Here is a 20330-nt window from a genome sequence, read left to right on the forward strand (position 1 = left end):
GTTGCGTTAAAATCAATCACGTCCGATTTGATAAATATGTACTTTTTGATAGTGCATCCAGATATAAATACTTCTCCTGTTAATTGCATCAGCGGTATGCAAAAAGTTAGATTACATCATGAAATCAAAAAGTAAACTTCCCATGGAGTGTACAAAATGATTGGTATTGGCATCAACTGTTACCGACTATTCATAGCATGTTCAATAGTAACTTATGACTGTAGACCTTTTCATTTTGTTTGTGTGATACATAAACCGATAGCATATGCTAATGTAATGAAATTCCAACTGCTACGCAATCCCTTCTAATATAGGCAGTAAGAATACTACAGCATGTGATTGTTATTTATTCTTCAAGACCATGGTATCATTGTTTTATCACAGCAACTTAGATAATCATCATTCAAAGCACAATGCGTATTCCGTAAAGAACACTCTCTCAAATTCTAGGACAGGTTACATGCTTGCATTCGAATCGAATACTGTACACACTAGCTACTATTAAAAGACTTACTGCACCCCAACACGTAAATATGACTTAACTCCGGATATTTTCGGATTTCATCAAGACCCTTCGTGGCAGCACAAATGGTATATTCGCATGAGACATGAAATCAAGCAAGAGATGGCCTGTATGAAGTATGTCAAGCCTAAAATCCCTCCTCTCATATTCAATCTGATTTCGTCAGGAAATTCTAAGCATATTTCATTAGTTGACACCACTGCTTGAAGCAAAACTGATTACCAGTTAAGTGTGGGGATATCGTTGAACAACACATATATCCAGAGTTAATAATATGGAGACATATAGTAACTCGTCCATTTTGTAAACATTGAATTCAGCTTTAAGATTCTCAAACAAAGCACAAATCGTTTGTATTTCAAGTTTTATTGAACCAATTGTATTGTCATGGGTATACAAAATAAATAGTCTTCTTCACACTGCAGGTGACAGTAACTTAGTAGTAGCCGATTCCTGAAACAGAAAAAATAGTTATATATAAAATTGGGATTTATGGAAAAGTAACATGGAAATGTTGAAACTGCTTGCACCATAAACTATACCAAGCATTTCAAACAGCTGACAACAGTTTTACAGATGTTTATCAACTGACAACAGCTTATTTGCGTAAAATAGTACTAATAAATACATGGGTACATGATATCACTTTATAAGTGAAGTTTAAATGGGATAACAGAAGAAAGAATGACAGCATGTGTTGTGAAATACCTTTTCCTAGTCCGATTCCGTAGCCTGCCATTCCGTAGAGACCACCATAGCCTCCAAGTCCTCCATGTGCTCCAAGTCCTCCATACAGACCTCCCATGCCGTATCCGTATTTGCCTCCGTATAGACCGCCCATTCCTCCGTACACACCGCCATAGCCTCCGTAAAGACCTCCGTGCATTCCACCTATTCCGTAGCCTATTCCGCCTATTCCACCCATTCCGCCCATTCCTCCATACAACCCAGCCATTCCATATGCTCCATACAGACCGGTTGGCTCAGCAAAGGCGGTAACAGCCAGGCAGGCAACAAGGACGGCGACTATTTTCATCATTTTGAGTATCTGTTCAGTAACATAAAAATCATCTTCAAGACAGGGAAGCAACATGTTATCCCTCAATCGTCTGGAGAATTTACTTCACGCCACTCATAATGAATAATGTTATCATTTTTATTTCATATGCATCCACATACTTCCAAATTTACAAGAACGGTAAATATTCCTTACTTATTCGTACTTCGATGAATTGGATCAATATAAAAGTTGAAGAAGGAGAGGTGTGCAGCAGAAGAACGAAAACTTCAAAATATACATGTTTACCACAGGCAAACCTTGAAATGGTACTTACAGTTTGGTGTTAACACGTATCTGTGTCTTAACAGCAGGTGAAAATAAGAGATGATAGAATACTTTTCCCCTCTCCTATATATATACCATTGGTGGACTATATGTGATTGATTTACCTTGGGCTGGCCACTTCCAGGTAAGCAACACACCTTAACGTTAATGATGTAAACTGATCATTCTTTTCGCCTCAAAGGTTCTGCCTGCGGTTATCACCCTGAGGCTATACATGTGTGTTGGTATACATGAACATTCATTTAGGAAGTAGAGGGCGGTATATAATAGGGCGGAGGTGTAACTTCTTATCTTTCTCCTCTCTCTACGGCAGGGTTTAACTGCATTTAAACAACTTCCAGTTACCCCACTTTTCACCAGTTTTCAGCAAATATTAGAGAGTGGTTTGAGAGCTGTGTATCCATTACACATGTAATGGAGCTATGTAAAATCGGACCTTATGACATATGTGCCTGAGACGAAATTACAAAATAGGGGACAATTGAAGCAACGTACTAGTACAGCGTCGCCACACTACAGCAGTATCACTGTGCTACAAGGGGTCACTATGCAAAAATCTACGTGTAATACTGCAGCCTGTCCATACGATGGCTGCATGCTTACTATACTGCAGAAATCCCAATACCATAATATTCTCCCCCAATGTTAACAATCTCACCACACTGAAACAAAATACTACAATAGCTTTATTTCCCAAATGTTATATACATATACTAGTGTCTTTTCACAAAGGGACTGTCACTATCACTTGTCACAGCACGCATTTAGTTGTTAAAAACAAAGCACCGATTTCTTCTGAAAACAGTGGATATTCCTGACAATTACAAAAAGGGCTGTGTCGCTTTATTTTACACCTATTTTCTTTAAAGTAACTGTGGATTTCTTAATATCGATCTGTTGATGAAAGAGAATTCGCTAATCATAAAGGGAACAATTGTACTGAAACATATACTGGTTATTAGCCAAGACACCAGGTGCTAGCCAACACTTTCTGGTTGTAAATATTTGTTTGATGTTTCATGAGCTTTCCATTCGGTCCTTCTTGTGCCAAATTAAAGAAATGTTGCCTTTGAACAATGTATCAACAATTGCTACAATTCAATGTATATTTAAGCACTGTTGCAAGTGATTCACTTCAACTGGGTTTTAGGCTTCCGGAGAATGTTTGATCATAAACACCAGTAGGAAGAAGAAATGGAAAACTCGACTCTACCCTTTACATATGCCCTTTACATGATGAAAACAGTCTTCTATGTGTTCATAGATGATGTTACTGTTGCGTTAAAATCAATCACGTCCGATTTGATAAATATGTACTTTTTGATAGTGCATCCAGATATAAATACTTCTCCTGTTAATTGCATCAGCGGTATGCAAAAAGTTAGATTACATCATGAAATCAAAAAGTAAACTTCCCATGGAGTGTACAAAATGATTGGTATTGTCATCAACTGTTACCGACTATTCATAGCATGTTCAATAGTAACTTATGATTGTAGCCCTTTTCATTTTGTTTGTGTGATACATAAACCGATAGCATAATAAGAAAACAAGATTGCTCTCCAATAACATCATGTGACACAGTGGTGACTGCAATTTGGAACATTTACCAGCTGAACGAGTCCCAGGATTCAAACAGACGAATACAATAGACCTTAAGACATCAGGCACAGCTGGTTTCAGTTCACACCCTAGACATATAAACATGATTTCATTTTATATCTTGATGCCAGTGAATTCACCAGTTCCTGTTTACTAGTTATAAATTATATGAAAGTGTCTGGCAGAATATCCTTGAAAAATAGGACTTTGTGTCCTGCAAGTATGTAGCAAGGAAACATGTTTTTTCTCTCGAGAATGGCCCTGAGTAGGAATTCCACATACTCTGTGAATATATTTTACATTGAATTAGAGACATTTTGTAACACAATTTCAGTATATGTATTTTGTTTTGGCAACCATAATAATAATTTTCTTTGAAATCTGCACTAAAAAGTAAGTACTTTTGTTTTAACAAATGCTGAGAGGGAAAATAGATATGAGGATTAAAAACCAGTGTCTTTGCAAACAAGACTTAGTGTTGACTCATTAGTTAGGGAAAAACATGCAGTAATATGAACAGTGTTTTTTTAAATTCAAACTGGAGTGCACCAGTTCAATAAAAAATTATTGATTGTCTGAATTATATTTACCACGTGTTGGTTTCTTGTTCACTGGCTTGGCCTCTTGATTTAGGCCTAGGGGTAGCCGATTGCCCACTTGGGTTCTCCTGTGTTGGTCACTTCTAGGGTATTTAGGCTGTTTTCATTGATGTGAAATGTACATCCTAAAAAATAGCTTTACAGTAGCATTTTTACATTTGCCAAAATCAAACCCACAAAGAAATACATTATCTGAATGAACATATTTCCCTGATTTCCCATTTTTGAAAGTGGGTTAAAAGTTACCTATATATATACAGCTGTCATGTTGTTTTTACAAGGGGTCGATAAATACCTAAGTATACCTATGCCGGTGCAGAGCAGTCATTTTCATTTTATTTATTGTACATTGACTTAAAGAGTGCGAGTCAACATTTTAATCATGCACTAACACGCACACGCACACACGCGCTCACACGCGCACACACACAATTCACATTTCATTTTAACATGGCAGGGGACCAGTCACAGGTGGATAATTTTTTGATATGACTCATTTTTAATTATGTTTAAATAATTATGTGCTCTCTCTCACCACCCCACCCATATGTTGCAAGTTCTCATTTGTCCATGCCCACCCCCATCCCAATCCATCCACACACACTCACACCACAACACACCCGTATCGGGAAATATATAGATGACTTGGCCCTACTGAGTAACAGTAAAAGTGGCTGTGAAAATATATCTCTGATCGAAAATAAGACATGAGCGCAAATTATGACGTACTTTTTCATCGACTATTGCTTTATATAGCTAGCTACTGGAGTGTTTATGTTGCTCCAAAACAACTACATCTTAAAACTCACCTGCAACCAACGTCGCGTCCGGAATGCAACTCTCTCGGTCTCAGTCCCAAGTTGACATTTCGGCCTCTGTGTTTGTTTGGAATGTCGAAAGGAATGCCCGACATATAGCATCCTTATTAAGTTTAAGTTTGTTTTCTATTTGTTTGTTTTTATTTTTTTTATTTTATTGTTTGTTTTTTTATTCCAGCATAATAGGTACATTCACATGGCTAAAGACAGTCATCAGCATGTTGTACAGGCTTCATAACAAAGTTCAAGGAGATGGACATTGAAAGCACAAGGAAGGAATTCTATGGCTGTACCAGATTTGTTTGAAATAATGTTCCAGGCACACTGTTTATAAAGGGAGGGGGGGGGGTTAAAGGGGGAGTAGCTGTGGCAATGAGCCAATGCTATACTGGACAAACATAGTTAGGGATATATGTAAATTTTGAAATTATGAATGATGATCTATTTATTCATTGACACACTGATAAAATATCAATCATAAAAATAACAATATCCCTAACTTATCTTGTTCAGTATATATAAAACTGCTGTATGAAATCAGATATAATTTATCTGATTAGAGTTATACAAGCTGGTTCAAGAATGGCACAATGTTTACCGAAGAAAGTAAACTTCATGGTTGTATGCCAGTGATACATAAAGTCAGATATAATTTAGTTAATATGATTGTTTGAGATGCAAAGTTCAAGAAAGGCACATATGGCTATAGGCATACCAAAAGGCCAATAGTATACACAATCAGATGTAATTTGTCTGATTAGAGATGTACAAGCATGTTTGAAAATACAAACATTGAAGAGTGGCAGAAAGTTTGCAAGGAGAGAGACACTCCATGACTATAAGCAAATATACTACCATATAAGACTACTAGTTTAAGTTTTGCCTATTCGTATCCATATTTCGTCTCTTTCACAGCACTTCTTCGAAAAGTGTAACGAACACAGATGACCGTGCGTGGAGGGGTTCACAAAATCCGCACGACGACAGTAAACAATCTATGCCCTTCCTCTTGTCAAATAGAATCTCTCAGGAAATGTACATCCGTGTTGTTTACGCAGTTGGATAATCATCAAAACTCGAAGTGCAGTTGTCAGTTTCCAATACATAATCACAACAAAATTCATAATCACAACACACATTCAAAATATTGCGCTTCGTGTCACTTTCAACTCGATGGCGTATACACTACTGAAATGTCAAAAAACACTGAGCGGACTCGGGTATGACGCTCGCTCCATGTGCTAACATTATTACATGGGCAAATGGATCAGCGTGAGCATGATATTCATTCCGATCTGCTTATCAGGCGCTAGAAGGTTAACATTCACGTTACCGTCACATCCGTCCGGGTACCCATTTACAGAAATGAAGCCGTAGAAACCGAGCAGTGGAATTCTGGTCGTTTCAAGTAGCTTGTGATCTGTCCGTTTGTTTGTATTAGTATTCACAAAAATCTATCTTCGTTCCAATTTGTTTACAGCCAAATATCAACATCGGATTTATCCTTATTGACACATGGTTTCTTGGCACCATCCATCGAATTCAACTCATTAGTTTTGAGGTCTGGGTCGTTGTTAGCTACTTTCCCTGTCAATACATTTGGCTGACAATCCTGGCAGATACATTTCACTATCAATACAATATGACAATATTGCAGAAATGTTAAAATACGATTCAATGTCGTTGGAGGACATGGCAAATGATGTGACGCAGGCATTATCTTTCACAAAATCTGGGGAAACAGTATTTAAAATTGTGTTACATCTTCGAGGTTGTACAGATCCTTTGTCTTGTCAGGATCCGTGTATTCGAATTCCTCCCGATTATGATCCTTTGGCAGTCATACCCTACCGAAATGATACGTGAGTGAATGCAAATTTCATCTGCTCCGAACCTCATGTCACACACGAACATTTATGTTGCACTTACTGATCACCCCAGATCTTCCGTGAAATCTTCAGCTAACAATAACCTGGATGTCTAAAATCAATATCTACTCAGAGGTCTCAAGTCAACATCTACCCGGAGTCTACAGTCAACATGCACCTGTACTAAATTACGCTTTTGAAATGCATTTGCATTTGATTTATTTGAACGGGTAATATTTGGACATTCAACTTCCAACCGGAAATTGTTGAAGGTCCCTAAACCAGCAAAATCATGTCTTACCCTCTGTTCAGACTATGGAAGATACTTGTCCGCTATCTTGAAAAGGATCTATCAGCACCTTGACAAAATCATACTCAAACTGCAAACATATCTAACGCTGGGTAATTGTCCTTCACATTTTTAACGTAGTCTCCGTGACTTGCATTTTCTGAGTTAGACGATCGAAACATGCGAATCAAACTTTCACAGGGGCTAAGAACAAATCACAGGGAGACGGATTGGGAAAGTGTGGGATTTTTTTAAAGTCTATTTCACGGATTGGGAACAGTTGAAGGATGTGTGAAGCTTTACTCATCGCCGTATGACGATTATGATCCAAAATCAAACAGAATTCATAAAATCGGAAACCATCTAAAATTAGCACTAGCCACCGATATGGCCAACATATAAATGTTTTCTAACGCAATGTGGGCTGAGAACAGTACATATTGCCACTGAATGTGAATAAAGATAAGACACAACGACAACAGCAAATGGTCGTTGCGTGAACACGTTTGTAACTTTTATTACATACATGTTTAATATTACGATAACAAAACAGCCGTGCAATTCCGCGAGCATAGGAGAATTCCGTATTGCACTTCGACGTTCGGCAGTCTAATGAACCTGGCACTTGACTGATAACGTCAGGCGGAGGAATGTGATCTTACGTAGACATGTGTGATACGTCCCTTGCACGGATGCTAAGGTCATGGTACTTCAATGTCAATAATGACAATTAGTGCTGGACGAAAACTATCTGTGTCACGAAAATGACATGCAATAAATATAGACCATTATACTAGTGCATTATTATCAGTGTAAATGCTACAACATACCAGTCACACAGACCGTTTCGTCACAGCCTCTTACCTTCCGCAGTTACCCGTCACCCACGTGTACCACCCACAGGTATTTGTCAGGCGTGTCAACGCTATCGCTGCATGCTGATGACGGTTATTTGAATATTGTGTCAACAGTACTCGTACATACACGTCTAAGGTGGAAAAAAACACTACTCATGTGGCTGTATCTTCGAAACTCTGACATCCATGATGAGGCATAGATATTTCGAGGTTGTAACTTCAAGAATAATCCGAAATATATTTTGCGTCAATTAGGGCATCAAAATACGTGACAAGAAATAGGGTTGAGTAATACTTTTCTCTCACTTCTAGCCCACCCACCCATGTAATAAATAACTAATAGTATAAGTATATACTTATAAGTTACTATAAGTGAAGTAAATATTACCGAAACATCCCATTTACTCCAGACTTCCATCAGTTTAAGATGAACAGTTTAGGTACTTCGGTTCCGATTTCTGGGTTGACCGAAAAACCTAGACTGTAAATGGCCACACAAGATCAGTGAGTGATCAATAATTCAGGAACAAGACAAAAGTGTGGGGGTTTACTTTTATTAAAAATATACCAATCTGATATAAGAACACAAATATTACAAACACGTATATTAACCTTATACAGTTTTATACGTTTTACAAGATAAATGTCTATATAATGTTTATGCTTTATAACTAAATAATGCTTAACGTAAATCCGAATTGATTGTGAATACTATGAAAGATAGTGTTTGTGTTTATATTGAAGGTGTATGGGACGCTGAGCACTTGTATTTCCTCGTGAGTGGCTTCGAGCCTTGGCTTGGAGGTAATCAGGAAATCCATAACTACTTTTGTACCCACATGCATCTTTGAAATCCAGCAACAAATCAATAGACATCGGGAGCAGGCTGAACCAGGAAAGCTGTTCCACCTATAAGTATACTCTCGACAATATATATGTTGGTTTTTTCTTAATTTACTTACCAACAGAAATGGAAGCTCTGTTGACTTTATCTTTTTTTCTGTAACTCACATACTGTATTTCAGATTTTGTTAACTTTGATTCTAAAACTATTTTCAACAAGGTGAGTTTGATATAATCCCAACTATATAATGAGGAGAAACATCCATGACAAACTTCAGACACCTCATTCCTGCTGGTACGGAGGAATTGAACTGTGCTATTAGATAAGTTTGATGAACTGTCAAAAGGCAACTGTAAAATAGCTACTTCAAATCACACAGATGCCCAAAAGATATTTGCTTTAAAGGTATTGGCATATGGACTGTTCCAGGACAGCCATTGTCCGAATAATTTCCAAATCCCCCAAAATGTTGCCAAGACATGTATACCTTAATTACAATCAATTCTATATTCTAATCCCCATTCTCAATCCTCATCACCAGTGCATTGTACATTGTCAGCAAGCCCATGCCACTCTGTCTCCTTAATGTTAGTTGTATTATGCCTCATATGACCTTAATTAGCTATACCCTTGACTGTGTGTCATCACATCAACACTTCCTTGCAAATGCCACTATAACTTTATATGTTGTTTCTTCGTCTCTCCAAGGTTGTCTTCAGATATATATAATTATATATATATATACTGTTAATTTTACATATATACTGTGAGGCAGGGCTGTAGCATAGCCTAGTGGTTAAAGCGTCCGCTCGCCACGAGCCCAGTTCGATTCCCCGTATGGGTACTAAAGCCATACTCACTGTCAGGCAGTCTGGTATTTCGACTGCTAGTGTAGTGTAAATGACGACCACGAGCAGGATGTTCCGCTCTTACGAAACGCCCTGAGGTAGAGCTGGCGCACCGCTTACCTGATTTATGCTGAGCCGGAAACTCCACACACTGCTGTCTTACCAACCATATGCCAAAATATGCCCAGTTGTATATGAATAAAATATGAAGCCATATATGTTGGATGACACAAGCACTATGTCAGCAATAACAGGACTAGATTTGGGGCGAAAAAGAAGTTTTATGAAATGACAAGTCCTTGCAATAGATGCGACGTTGTTTCTCTGCAAACACTAACACATCATCAAGCACAACACCACTTTAATAGCAAGTTTGGGAATATGTACATGAAGGACATTCGAGTTAATACAATTGAGGAAGTTGATGTACATCGTGATTACATTACTGATAGTTGTGATTACAGATGATAGGTATGAAGCCAGATGGGCAAAGTAGGGAGAGGGTTACTGTTGACTGACCTTGATTAGATTATGGTAAGCTGTAGGTTTGTATTTACGTTGCCATCATCTAACCTAGGCCAGACAACAGTAACCCTTTTCCTACTTTGTCCATCTGAATCTTATGAATGCTTTAATTTTGCAATACGTTAAATCCAGGCATTAAAGCAATCAAGAACAAAATGCTACATCATTACACCGATGAATGAATCAGTATGTACGTGATTTACATTCATCTTTCGTCGTAATTATGCAACATCATTATGACACACCTGTAATTATATTCAACGTGTGTTTGTTCCACACTGAAGACGATCACACAAATATAAGGGACAACAGTTGCAGACAATACTCTGACCGTCGTCGATTGTCTGACTGTGTGATCTTCCGTGCCGTGCTAGTTCACTTCTCAAAGGGATAGAAGGGATGATCTTTCCATCTGGAACACAGGAATGATGACAGTTCATTGGACGAAAGTGTGTGCGACGTTCAAGTCGGCTAATGACACGACTATCCTATGCCAATATCGGCGTTACGTGAAACGACTGCTTTGGGGGAAATATCAGTATGATGTATATCGCTGTTATAAGAGGATCTTGGTGGCATAGTCTTCTGAAGTGCCGGAATTCTCCGATGTGGTGTCCCTTGGGCAAGCGGTGGTTTCACCATGGTGGCGAGACCTGCACCACCAAGACATGCATTAATCCCAACCGGATACATCGTGATATACTGTTTCGAGTAGCGTTAAGCCAAACCGAGTCACTCAATGATGTGAGTATGGGTGAGTGAGTTTTAGTTTTACTCCTTTTGTAGCAATATTCCAGAAAAATCACGTCGGGGCACACCAGAAATGGGCTTCAGACACTGTCCCAGCACAGACAGTAAATGTCAATCTTATCGAGACAATCCTCATACGAACATCGCCTATTTCTATAACAGTGCTTACGTGTTGTACTTGTGAACGTTGATTCTGTAGCCTCTGTCCAGAGCTAACATTGCCTTCATATCCTCCTCATTGAGCTTAAAGTCAAATACCTGAAACACGTACAATTGATACGTTAAAACGACATGTAAATCATGCTTTCATTTTAAATGTGATGAGCGAACATTTCGTCTGAATCACAAGGAATCTGATTTCTTATTCTTTCAATGTCGGAAAGAAACCATTTCAGTTGTCTTTCGCTTGTGTTCTCTTGCGAACATCAGGTTCACGGCAGTCGTACAACACATGTTGTTACTAAGTTCACAAAGAGAGCAAACACTCACATCCATGTTCTGGGCCAGACGAGCAGGATTCGTACTCTTGGGAACCAAAGCAAAACCTCTCTGCATGCCCCATCTGAGGATCACCTGGTGCATATGAGAAAAGTTTGGGTTAGAAGTAATAACAAAATATATCCGTCGAAGGATTTAGCATCAATAGTACATCGTGAATAACCATCGTGAATAATTTACCAATTTTAGTACTGATACCTTGAGATTTACAAAGGGACCACAGCATGTTTCTGTTAAAGGAGTCGAACGCTTTAGCAAAATCTACAAATATGGCATACATTGTTTTCTCCCTTTCGGGCTAAATATTTCTGCACAAGTGTCTGCAAAATAAAGACATTATCAGTTGTAGGGTACCCGTGCCTGAAACCGGCTTGTGCTTCATCCATCTTATCAAAGGAATCGGCCCAAAATACTAAACGTCTATTTATAATACTGGTAAAAATCTTACTGAAAACACTCAAAAGAGTTATACCCCTATAATCGTTGGTGTCATTAGTTGATACCTGTTTGTGCAAGGGAATTACAATCCCCAAAGCCTTAGACTTTTCAACCATATCGTTAAAAAGGATTTCAAGGTAGGGGAGGAGGATTTCGGATGAATTTTTAAAGAATTCAGGAATCAAGTTATCTTCACCGGCAGATTTATTACTTTTTAAATTTGCAATACTTTCTGAAGTTTCATTTATTGGCTTGTTTGTTAATACAGCAATCTGCTGCATATGTCACTGAATTATACTGCATTAAACCATTTGAACCATTAGTAAGTCACTGTCAACATATGTCATTACTGTGATTTGTAACCTCTGATTGACCAATCGGAAGTAGTCACTTCCCAAAGTTATGGTATAAGCAAGATATATGCATATACTACTCTTTGGCATATTATTTATAGAGCAGTATACCTGAGCTGTAGATTTGTTGTATTTCCTTCCAATGTCGACAATGGTCGGGTCTTCAAGGGTCTTTGGAGCATCCTTGGTTATACTGAAATATATGAAGGCAGGAATCAGCAATGTGCCCTTCCATGCAGATATCGACATTTGCTTAACTGTTCTGTGTAACGAAGTTCGCAAATTGAAGCGCTCGTAAAAGATGGTGTACCTATAAATGAGTGCTTCTTCAGGGACACCGATACTGATCCTAAAACAGACTTGTTTCCAACACTATTTTAAAAAAAACGGAGCATGTGCGACTGTGAAACATACTGGAACATCCTGAGACTTATTTAATGGGGGCCTTCCGTATGCATTTGTATATACAAACATGTGTATTGCTGCTGCCATATATTATTGTAAATGCAAAGCCAAATCTAGTGCGTTTCAATATGAATTGTTAACCCTCTTTATTGATCTTGCACATAGTTTCGACTTCTAGGTTAACCATCAATTCAAATTTGGGCTCAACGTCTATAACCTCACTGCTCCAGGTGTGGTAGTCAATGTGTTTCCGGAGTTCGACAGAACATTGTCACATCGATATAGGAGAATATGACTGAACTTACTAGCTCTGTCCCGGCGCCCCGAATGAAGCAAAGGCAGTGGTTGAGATGCCGTTCTTGAGACAGAACTGTAGAAGTTCTTCCTGAGCCAGATATGGTGATATCTCCACCTGAAAACAACAACGTCGTTAACAACACTATGCCAGGTCTTTAGCTAGGTTTTCACGACGTTTTGAACAGTATGCCACATATGTTGTCAAGGGGGAAATCCTGAAGTGGCTCAGGGCATATTAGAAGCATACAAAGGGAAAGTCTATGGTGTCATATTTAACAAATAATATCTACCTGGTTGTTCGCAGGCTTGTACTTGAGACCCTCCATTTTGAGTATCCTCTCCAGTTGTTGTTTATTGAAGTTGGAGACGCCGATAGACCTGACCAAGCCCTTGTCCACCAGCTTCTCCATGGCCTGTTGGGGAGGAGAGTGGTGTTAAAATGATATTATCACATACAGAGATTCTGTGAAAGCAGATGCATAATACCGATGACATAATATGTTTGTTCATACAACAGGTTATTTATTCTGAGCGTAAGAAAAGAGTAATCACGAGATCATGGACACATCTAGGATTTTTAACCAAGTGCTCTTTGCAGACAGACAGAATTGATTATTTTATTTGATATTGAGATTTTCTAGCTTTTCAAGCTATTTCGTTTTCTTAAAAACAAAGGTATTGCGTCCAATACTAATCTACAACTCAGCATTACAATCTCTTCCTCTTTGCCATGCTTATTGACCACATTATCAGTAGAGTGCAAGTCTCTTCACGGCCAATGTAATCGTTAAATCTATATGAACACAGAGCAGCTTCACAAACACCTAAATTGTGCATTCTACAACAGTGTAGTATCAGTTGTGTGGACAACATTTTGAATTGTGCAATGTAGTGACAGCCTAGAGTTGGATCTGTTGTGTGGAAAACCTCGTCAAAGCCGTTAATTGACAATTTTCTGCATTTGTAACGAAATATATTTTTTCACTTTCTACTCCGTGCAATGTAAGTATCGCCTAATAGTTTAGTGTTTCATCCCTGGAGGCTACCTACTCTCCACGTGTCCAGGTAGTCCGTCATGGTCGGCTTGGTCATCTCCTCGTCCTGGGGAAACACATACACGAACAGATGATGTGATTTGAACTAACAGATAATAACAATGATAATAAACATTCTCATAGCGCAATAAAACTATGTGCATGGAATGTACAAATCAATCGCAACTTTAAAGTGGCGTGTCTTTAAATTGTTTTTAGACGATGAAGAGAGCGGGAGAATTTCAAATGTAGTGGTAGAAAGTTCCATAGACCGTGAAATTCATCTTTCCAAAGCACGAGAGAGGTGGAACGGAAAGTAGATGCTGATCCTGAGAACGGAGAGTTCTGGCTGAGGAGAGGTATATGAGATATTCTGGAACTAGATTGTTGAGACATCAACAGTACACAGTGAACCTTAAAGACAATACGGAACTTAACAGGAAGCCAATGAACAGTTTTCATAACAGAGTGAGGGGAAAAACCCGGTCGTCAGTAGTCTGTACTCAATGGAGCTTTAGTATTTGTTCGAATTCCTTTGGCTGCCCAGTTAGAAAGCTCGACGTGACACAACAAGTATCAGAGGCAAGAATGACGGATCGGTCTCCGTATTAGGGAACTGGAATTGGCGACATGAGTCACCCCTTCCCCATCGGTCAAGAATCCGATGGGGGGAGACATAACCATGGCGAAAGACACAAACTGACCACAGGGACCTACACCAAACATGGAATGGGGGAAAAGCCGGGTACGGGCAAGGAATGTCAGCTATGTTAATTAATAGAAGGTATAAATAATTGTGAACCATCAGTGCTGGGCAGTCCGGACTGAAACTCAGAGTCCAGAGCCACCCCTTGTAACTACCAGAATAAATCGTGTGGACCCCAAGACGGTCTTGTGTGCTGATTAGAGACATATCCTCCAGAGCATCAACTTACTGAGGCGGATATATGGTATCTAACAAGTTTATGTGCATTTTCTTTGGCGATGCATTTCCTGATTGTGCTTATGATAGGAATGTGATTGTAACAGGTATTGCACAGATTATCAACTTGTGCCCTTATGGAAAGGTCAGACTTTAATAGCACCCCACAAGCAAACTCCATGTGTTGTATGTCCACCTGTTTTCCAACCAGTAGTTATTATTTCAACATTTCGCTACATATATACTTTAATAATTTCATATCACACTTCAGTACGTCAGTACTGATTGCTGCAGCCTTGGTGGTTTAAATAGCAAAAGACAGAGACTTCTTGACTCACAGCAAAAGCAATTGGAAAGTGTATGAGATACAGATCTATGTAATCCATGTCTAGGGCCTCCAGGGACATCCGACACGCTGGCTCCACCTGATCTGGTTCGTGACAGTGAACCCACATCTGCAATGATAACACGCCTGAATGATGACGTACACTTAACGCTGTTGTGAAAGGGTATTGTCGTTATGACGCACTGTGTTTGTTAAAAACTAACGGCATAAAGACTTTACCATTGTTTCAATTTAGTCTAGTTTATAAACTTGAAAAGATAGACACAATTTTGTCTAAATGTAAATATGAGTAAATCCAATATAATGGTATTACAAAAGGCGGAAAACTAGCAGCTTGAGAAAAATGGTTTTTAAAAGGTACAGAACTGTCAGTTGTGAATACATACAAATATATTGGCGTATAGTCAACTATATCTTTGTCATCGAAATATGCAGTTAGCCAACGTGCTGTTGAATCAAAACGGTTTTGGGTAGTATTGGACTCACTGTTAGTAACGATAACGTTTTACAGATTAAAATCTGTTTCCATTTTTTCGATATTAAAATATAGTTAATCCTTGCTAAGGATCTGAAATATAGGGGGCTTAAACATTTACATTACAATGTTGAATTAAAAAGTTTGAATCAATTAGTGTAACATTGCGTTAAATCGACTCTCGCGCCCTCGACCGGACGAACATCATTTCAAGCGAACCCCATAGAGTTATCTCCCTTGGGGCGCTCTTTACGAATATCCTAGTACACACAACTTGCAACACCGCGTGCGACAGTTTTCGATGTACGCAGCAATTGTTTACATTCCATATATGGCAAGTGTTCTCTGTTTGGAAGCTGTTCGCCTCAAAGTTTCAATTATTGAATTCAGGCAAGTCGTAAGGGATAAAGAGTCTTTTATTGCATCAATAGGAAGCTTCAGTGAGTGTATTAGCCCCAATATAGGCACAAAATGTTGTCTAAAATGCATGACATTGTGCCTTTAAGGGACATTAGACATACATAGCCAAAACATATATACAACAACAATTTGCACTTCTAATGTCTCATTACAATATTGACACAATGTAGCCAGGTACAATATGTTTTACATCAATTATGCGTGAGATTTTACAGTTTTAGCTTTGTTTCTATTTTTAAGTGTTAAAAGTTTTTGGGCCGTCATTATATATTTGTATTTGACATTGTTTACGTGGTCTGGCAAACCACTGATCACTCACAAAACAACACATACATCTAGTTCGTTGTCAAACCTCGTTAATTATAATTAATACACACTTGGTATGTTGCTTAAACTAAAGAGATATGTACTCAGTAGGTAGCTAGAGAATGTACGAATCAAAACGGAACCTTTGCTAGTCCGGAAACCAATTCTGCGTGAGTGAGTTTGTTTTTACGCCGCTTTTAGCAATATTCCAGCAATATCACGACAGGGGACACCAGAAAAGGGCTTCACTCATTGTACCCATGTGGGGAATCGAACCCAGGTCTTCGGCGTGAAGAGCGAACGCTTTAACCCCTAGACTACCCCACCGTCCCCGTATACCCATGTTTTCTTAATCCTAAAATCTTATAACGAGGTTTCACAGTGTTATGTGGAGAGAACTACATGATAAACATAGCAATACTGGAAGCAAGCCAGTCTTCCTACCTTTGTCACAATGAAAAGCTCTTCCCTCTTTACTTTACTTTCTTTTATCAGTTCTTTAATGGCGACCCCGATTTCCGGTTCCGTTTGATAGAGCCAGGCTGTGTCAATATGGCGGTATCCAATCTCTATTGCAGCCTTTACGGCGTCACCAACCTCGTTTTGCTGTTGGAGAAAAAGAATTGATAATCTATATGTTACATGTTGGGGGCTATGCAGTGTTGCCACATTTTGTCGTGTCATGATGCGTGGATTCAAATTCCAGATTCCCCAAATTATGTCAGAATCATAACCGGGTTCATAGGCTGAGACCGAAATGGTAAATGAGTGCAACCATAATCGCCTCCAACAAACTAAAGCTGACATGCCGTGACAACTGAATCCTGAAGTCTCACACGAACATTCATTGTTGCACTGGCTGATAAGGTGCGTACTGGGAATACAAATATCCCACAATTATTGATACATCTGACAGGGATTACAACAAACTGAATCTTTCTGGTGAATATGTTCCAAATTTTATGCTACCTGTTTATTGTGTCATTGAATGTTAGGAAGATCCTTATCAAAATTTGAGTAATATAGAGTGGCATGCAGTCAATATCTTGCTGGGGATCGATAGTCCGCATCTTCCTGGAGGTCTACAGGCCACATCTACCTGGAGGTCTACAGTCCACATCTACCTGGAGGTCTATTGTCCACACATCTACCTGGGAGTCTACAGTCAACATCTACCTGGAGGTCTACAGTCCACATCTACCTGTAGGCATTCGATCCTCGAATTCTAGAGTAAACATCTACCCCGATGTCTAGATTTACATCGACTTACCTGAAATTCACAGTCATCACGTAACCCGGAGGTCTACTGTCCACACACACAGTCTCTACATCTACCTGGAGGTCTACAGTCAACATCTACCTGGAGGTCTACAGTCCACATCTACCTGGAGGTCTACAGTCCACATCTACCTGGAGGTCTACAGTCAACACATCTACCTGGGAGTCTACAGTCAACATCTACCTGGAGGTCTACTGTCCACACATCTACCTGGAGGTCTACAGTCAACATCTTCCTGGAGGTCTACTGTCCACACATCTACCTGGGAGTCAACATCTTCCTGGAGGTCTACAGTCCACATCTACCTGGAGGTCTACACTCAACACATCTACCTGGGAGTTTACAGTCAACATCTACCTGGAGGTCTACTGTCCACACATCTACCTGGGAGTCTACTGTCAACATCTTCCTGGAGGTCTACAGTCAACATCTTCCTGGAGGTCTACAGTCCACATCTACCTGGAGGTCTACACTCAACACATCTACCTGGGAGTTTACTGTCAACATCTACCTGGAGGTCTACAGTCCACACATCTACCTGGGAGTCTACTGTCAACATCTTCCTGGAGGTCTACTGTCAACATCTTCCTGGAGGTCTACACTCCACATTTACCTGGAGGTCTACTGTCAACATCTACCTGGAGGTCTACAGTCAACATCTTCCTGGAGGTCTACACTCCACATTTACCTGGAGGTCTACTGTCAACATCTACCTGGAGGTCTACAGTCCACATCTAGCTGGAGGTCTACGGTCCACATCTAGCTGGAGGTCTATTGTCCACACATCTTCCTAGAGGTCTACTGTCATCATCTATCCAGAGGTCTACTGTCAACATCTACCTGGAGGTCTACAATCAACTTCTACCTGGAGGTCTACAGTCAACATCTACCTGGAGGACTACAGTCAACATTTACCTGGAGGTCTACATGAAACATGAAACTGGAGGTCTACAGATGACACGAAACTGGTGGTCTACAGTCAACATGAAACTGGAGGTCTACAGTCCACACAGACCTGAAGGTCTACAGTCAACGTCAGATTGTCAGATTATTAGGTGAGGACCCCAACCACAATGAATACAATACTAACTTAAACGACTTTGAAATCTACCTATATTTGTTTTAATTGAACGGGTAATATTTGGACATAATAGCTTCAACTACCCACCCGGAAACTGTTGAAGGTCCCTATGCCAAGCATAGGCATGTCATAGCCGCTGTTCAGACGTATAGATGGTACTTTGTCCGCCATCTTGAAAAAGCCTTCTCAGCACCTTGACAAAAATATAACGAAAAACACTGAAATTCTTTAATGAATAATCTATGATCATAAAAAATGTCAGCAATATATCTGTACATCTACAGTGGATATTGGTGCATGCTAATGTATAAAACAAAAATCGTATACAACTCACGATCACGGACGCAAGGCCTTGTCAACTAGCGTTCTGTCGAACAGCACTCAACTAAGTTCACCTTGACAACACCAGTTCTTAAGAAAACGCTTGGGTAAATATCCAACGACATTTGAACGTACTCACAATGACTTGCATTTCTTCTGTTATCGCCAAGACGATGCAAACATGAGAATCAAACTTTTGCGAGGAGCTAAGAAAAGCACGAAGGAGACGGGTTGGGTGAGAGGCAGCACTTAAAGTTTTTGTGGAATACCTTGTGACTTGTGACATCCGCTGTATTTGAATCCATTGCGACGATTGTGAACCAAGGTCGAACGGGATTTATTAACGAGGTAATAAACAGGTATTTGACTCACACTCCACGCTCTCTCTCCTAGCATGTGCAGTCTGGCAAATCTCTCTGTGAGCTAGTGTTTTGTTCTACAAATTGGCCAACATTTTACTGTTTTCAGACGCAGTTTAGACGGGGGAAAGGTATTGAGTGGCATTTAAATGAAATGAAGAGAAAATATGAAACAACGACGTCAACAACAACGAATATTTGTCGCGTGAACACTTATGTAACCCATGTTGCCCAAGTGGAGCGAAAGGTACAATGCATCACATTATATTAGAAGCGACAAAACCCTTTCCACATCCAGAAGAAATCTCTGCTAAAGCAGAGTCGATTGTACAACTGTGACAATATCATCAGCATACATTTGTTTCAGCAGTATTACAGCTGTACGATGTTGTTCGTAAACAAATCGAGTCTTAGACATGTCTTAACAAACAGCATGCAATGTAGGTCGCTGATGTACAAAATGTCAAGATGACATCTACGTGCGTGAATGATCCTATGTAACTAATGCGCCTATTCAGCAGATGGGTGTTTGTCACTTTACATGTCATGATATACCGGTTACACAGGCGCCTTTCGCAATCATAACAGCCCCACATGAATTTTTTCAACCGTGACAGGCCGCGGACGGGTATTTTAACATTGTGTCAACAGTATTCGCACATACATGACTGAGGTAAAAACCGCTACTCGTGTTGCTGATATAAGATTAGACTAACAACTAGTCTCCTGTAGACTAACAACGTGTCTCTGAAATGAACATATTTTACAGAAACAAACAGTTCATAATAAAACAAATAAAATATAATGAAAAGGAGTCCTGAGACTCTCTTCATTTTCAGTGGAAATCTAGACTTGCCTCATAATTTAGACTTGCATGGTCTTTTTAAATATGTTTGTTTCAGGGTCTGTATGACAGACTAATATAGGA

At 39.4% G+C, this 20330-nt stretch overlaps 1 protein-coding gene across 5 annotated transcripts in view; it reads right to left on the reverse strand.

Moving 5' to 3' along the window:
- Positions 1-19624, reverse strand: part of LOC124256117 (aldo-keto reductase family 1 member B1-like) — a 70216-nt gene extending 50592 nt beyond the window's left edge. The window contains exons 1-11 of one of the 5 annotated variants that reach the window (XM_046690068.1): positions 19313-19624; positions 18810-18915; positions 16807-16968; positions 15154-15270; positions 13910-13960; positions 13150-13272; positions 12868-12974; positions 12269-12350; positions 11358-11441; positions 11038-11126; positions 9860-10530 (exon numbers count right to left, since the gene is read on the reverse strand). In XM_046690068.1, the coding sequence (XP_046546024.1) occupies positions 10494-10530; positions 11038-11126; positions 11358-11441; positions 12269-12350; positions 12868-12974; positions 13150-13272; positions 13910-13960; positions 15154-15270; positions 16807-16968; positions 18810-18893 (936 nt within the window). In that variant the 5' untranslated portion in view covers positions 18894-18915; positions 19313-19624 and the 3' untranslated portion in view covers positions 9860-10493. The other 4 variants (XM_046690067.1, XM_046690069.1, XM_046690066.1 and 1 more) reach the window with 4 other exon arrangements.
- Positions 19625-20330: the final 706 nt, after the last annotated feature.

The sequence above is a fragment of the Haliotis rubra genome, unplaced genomic scaffold (assembly GCF_003918875.1).
Source record: "Haliotis rubra isolate DU_JTF1 unplaced genomic scaffold, ASM391887v1 Scf619, whole genome shotgun sequence".
NCBI lineage: Eukaryota > Metazoa > Mollusca > Gastropoda > Lepetellida > Haliotidae > Haliotis > Haliotis rubra.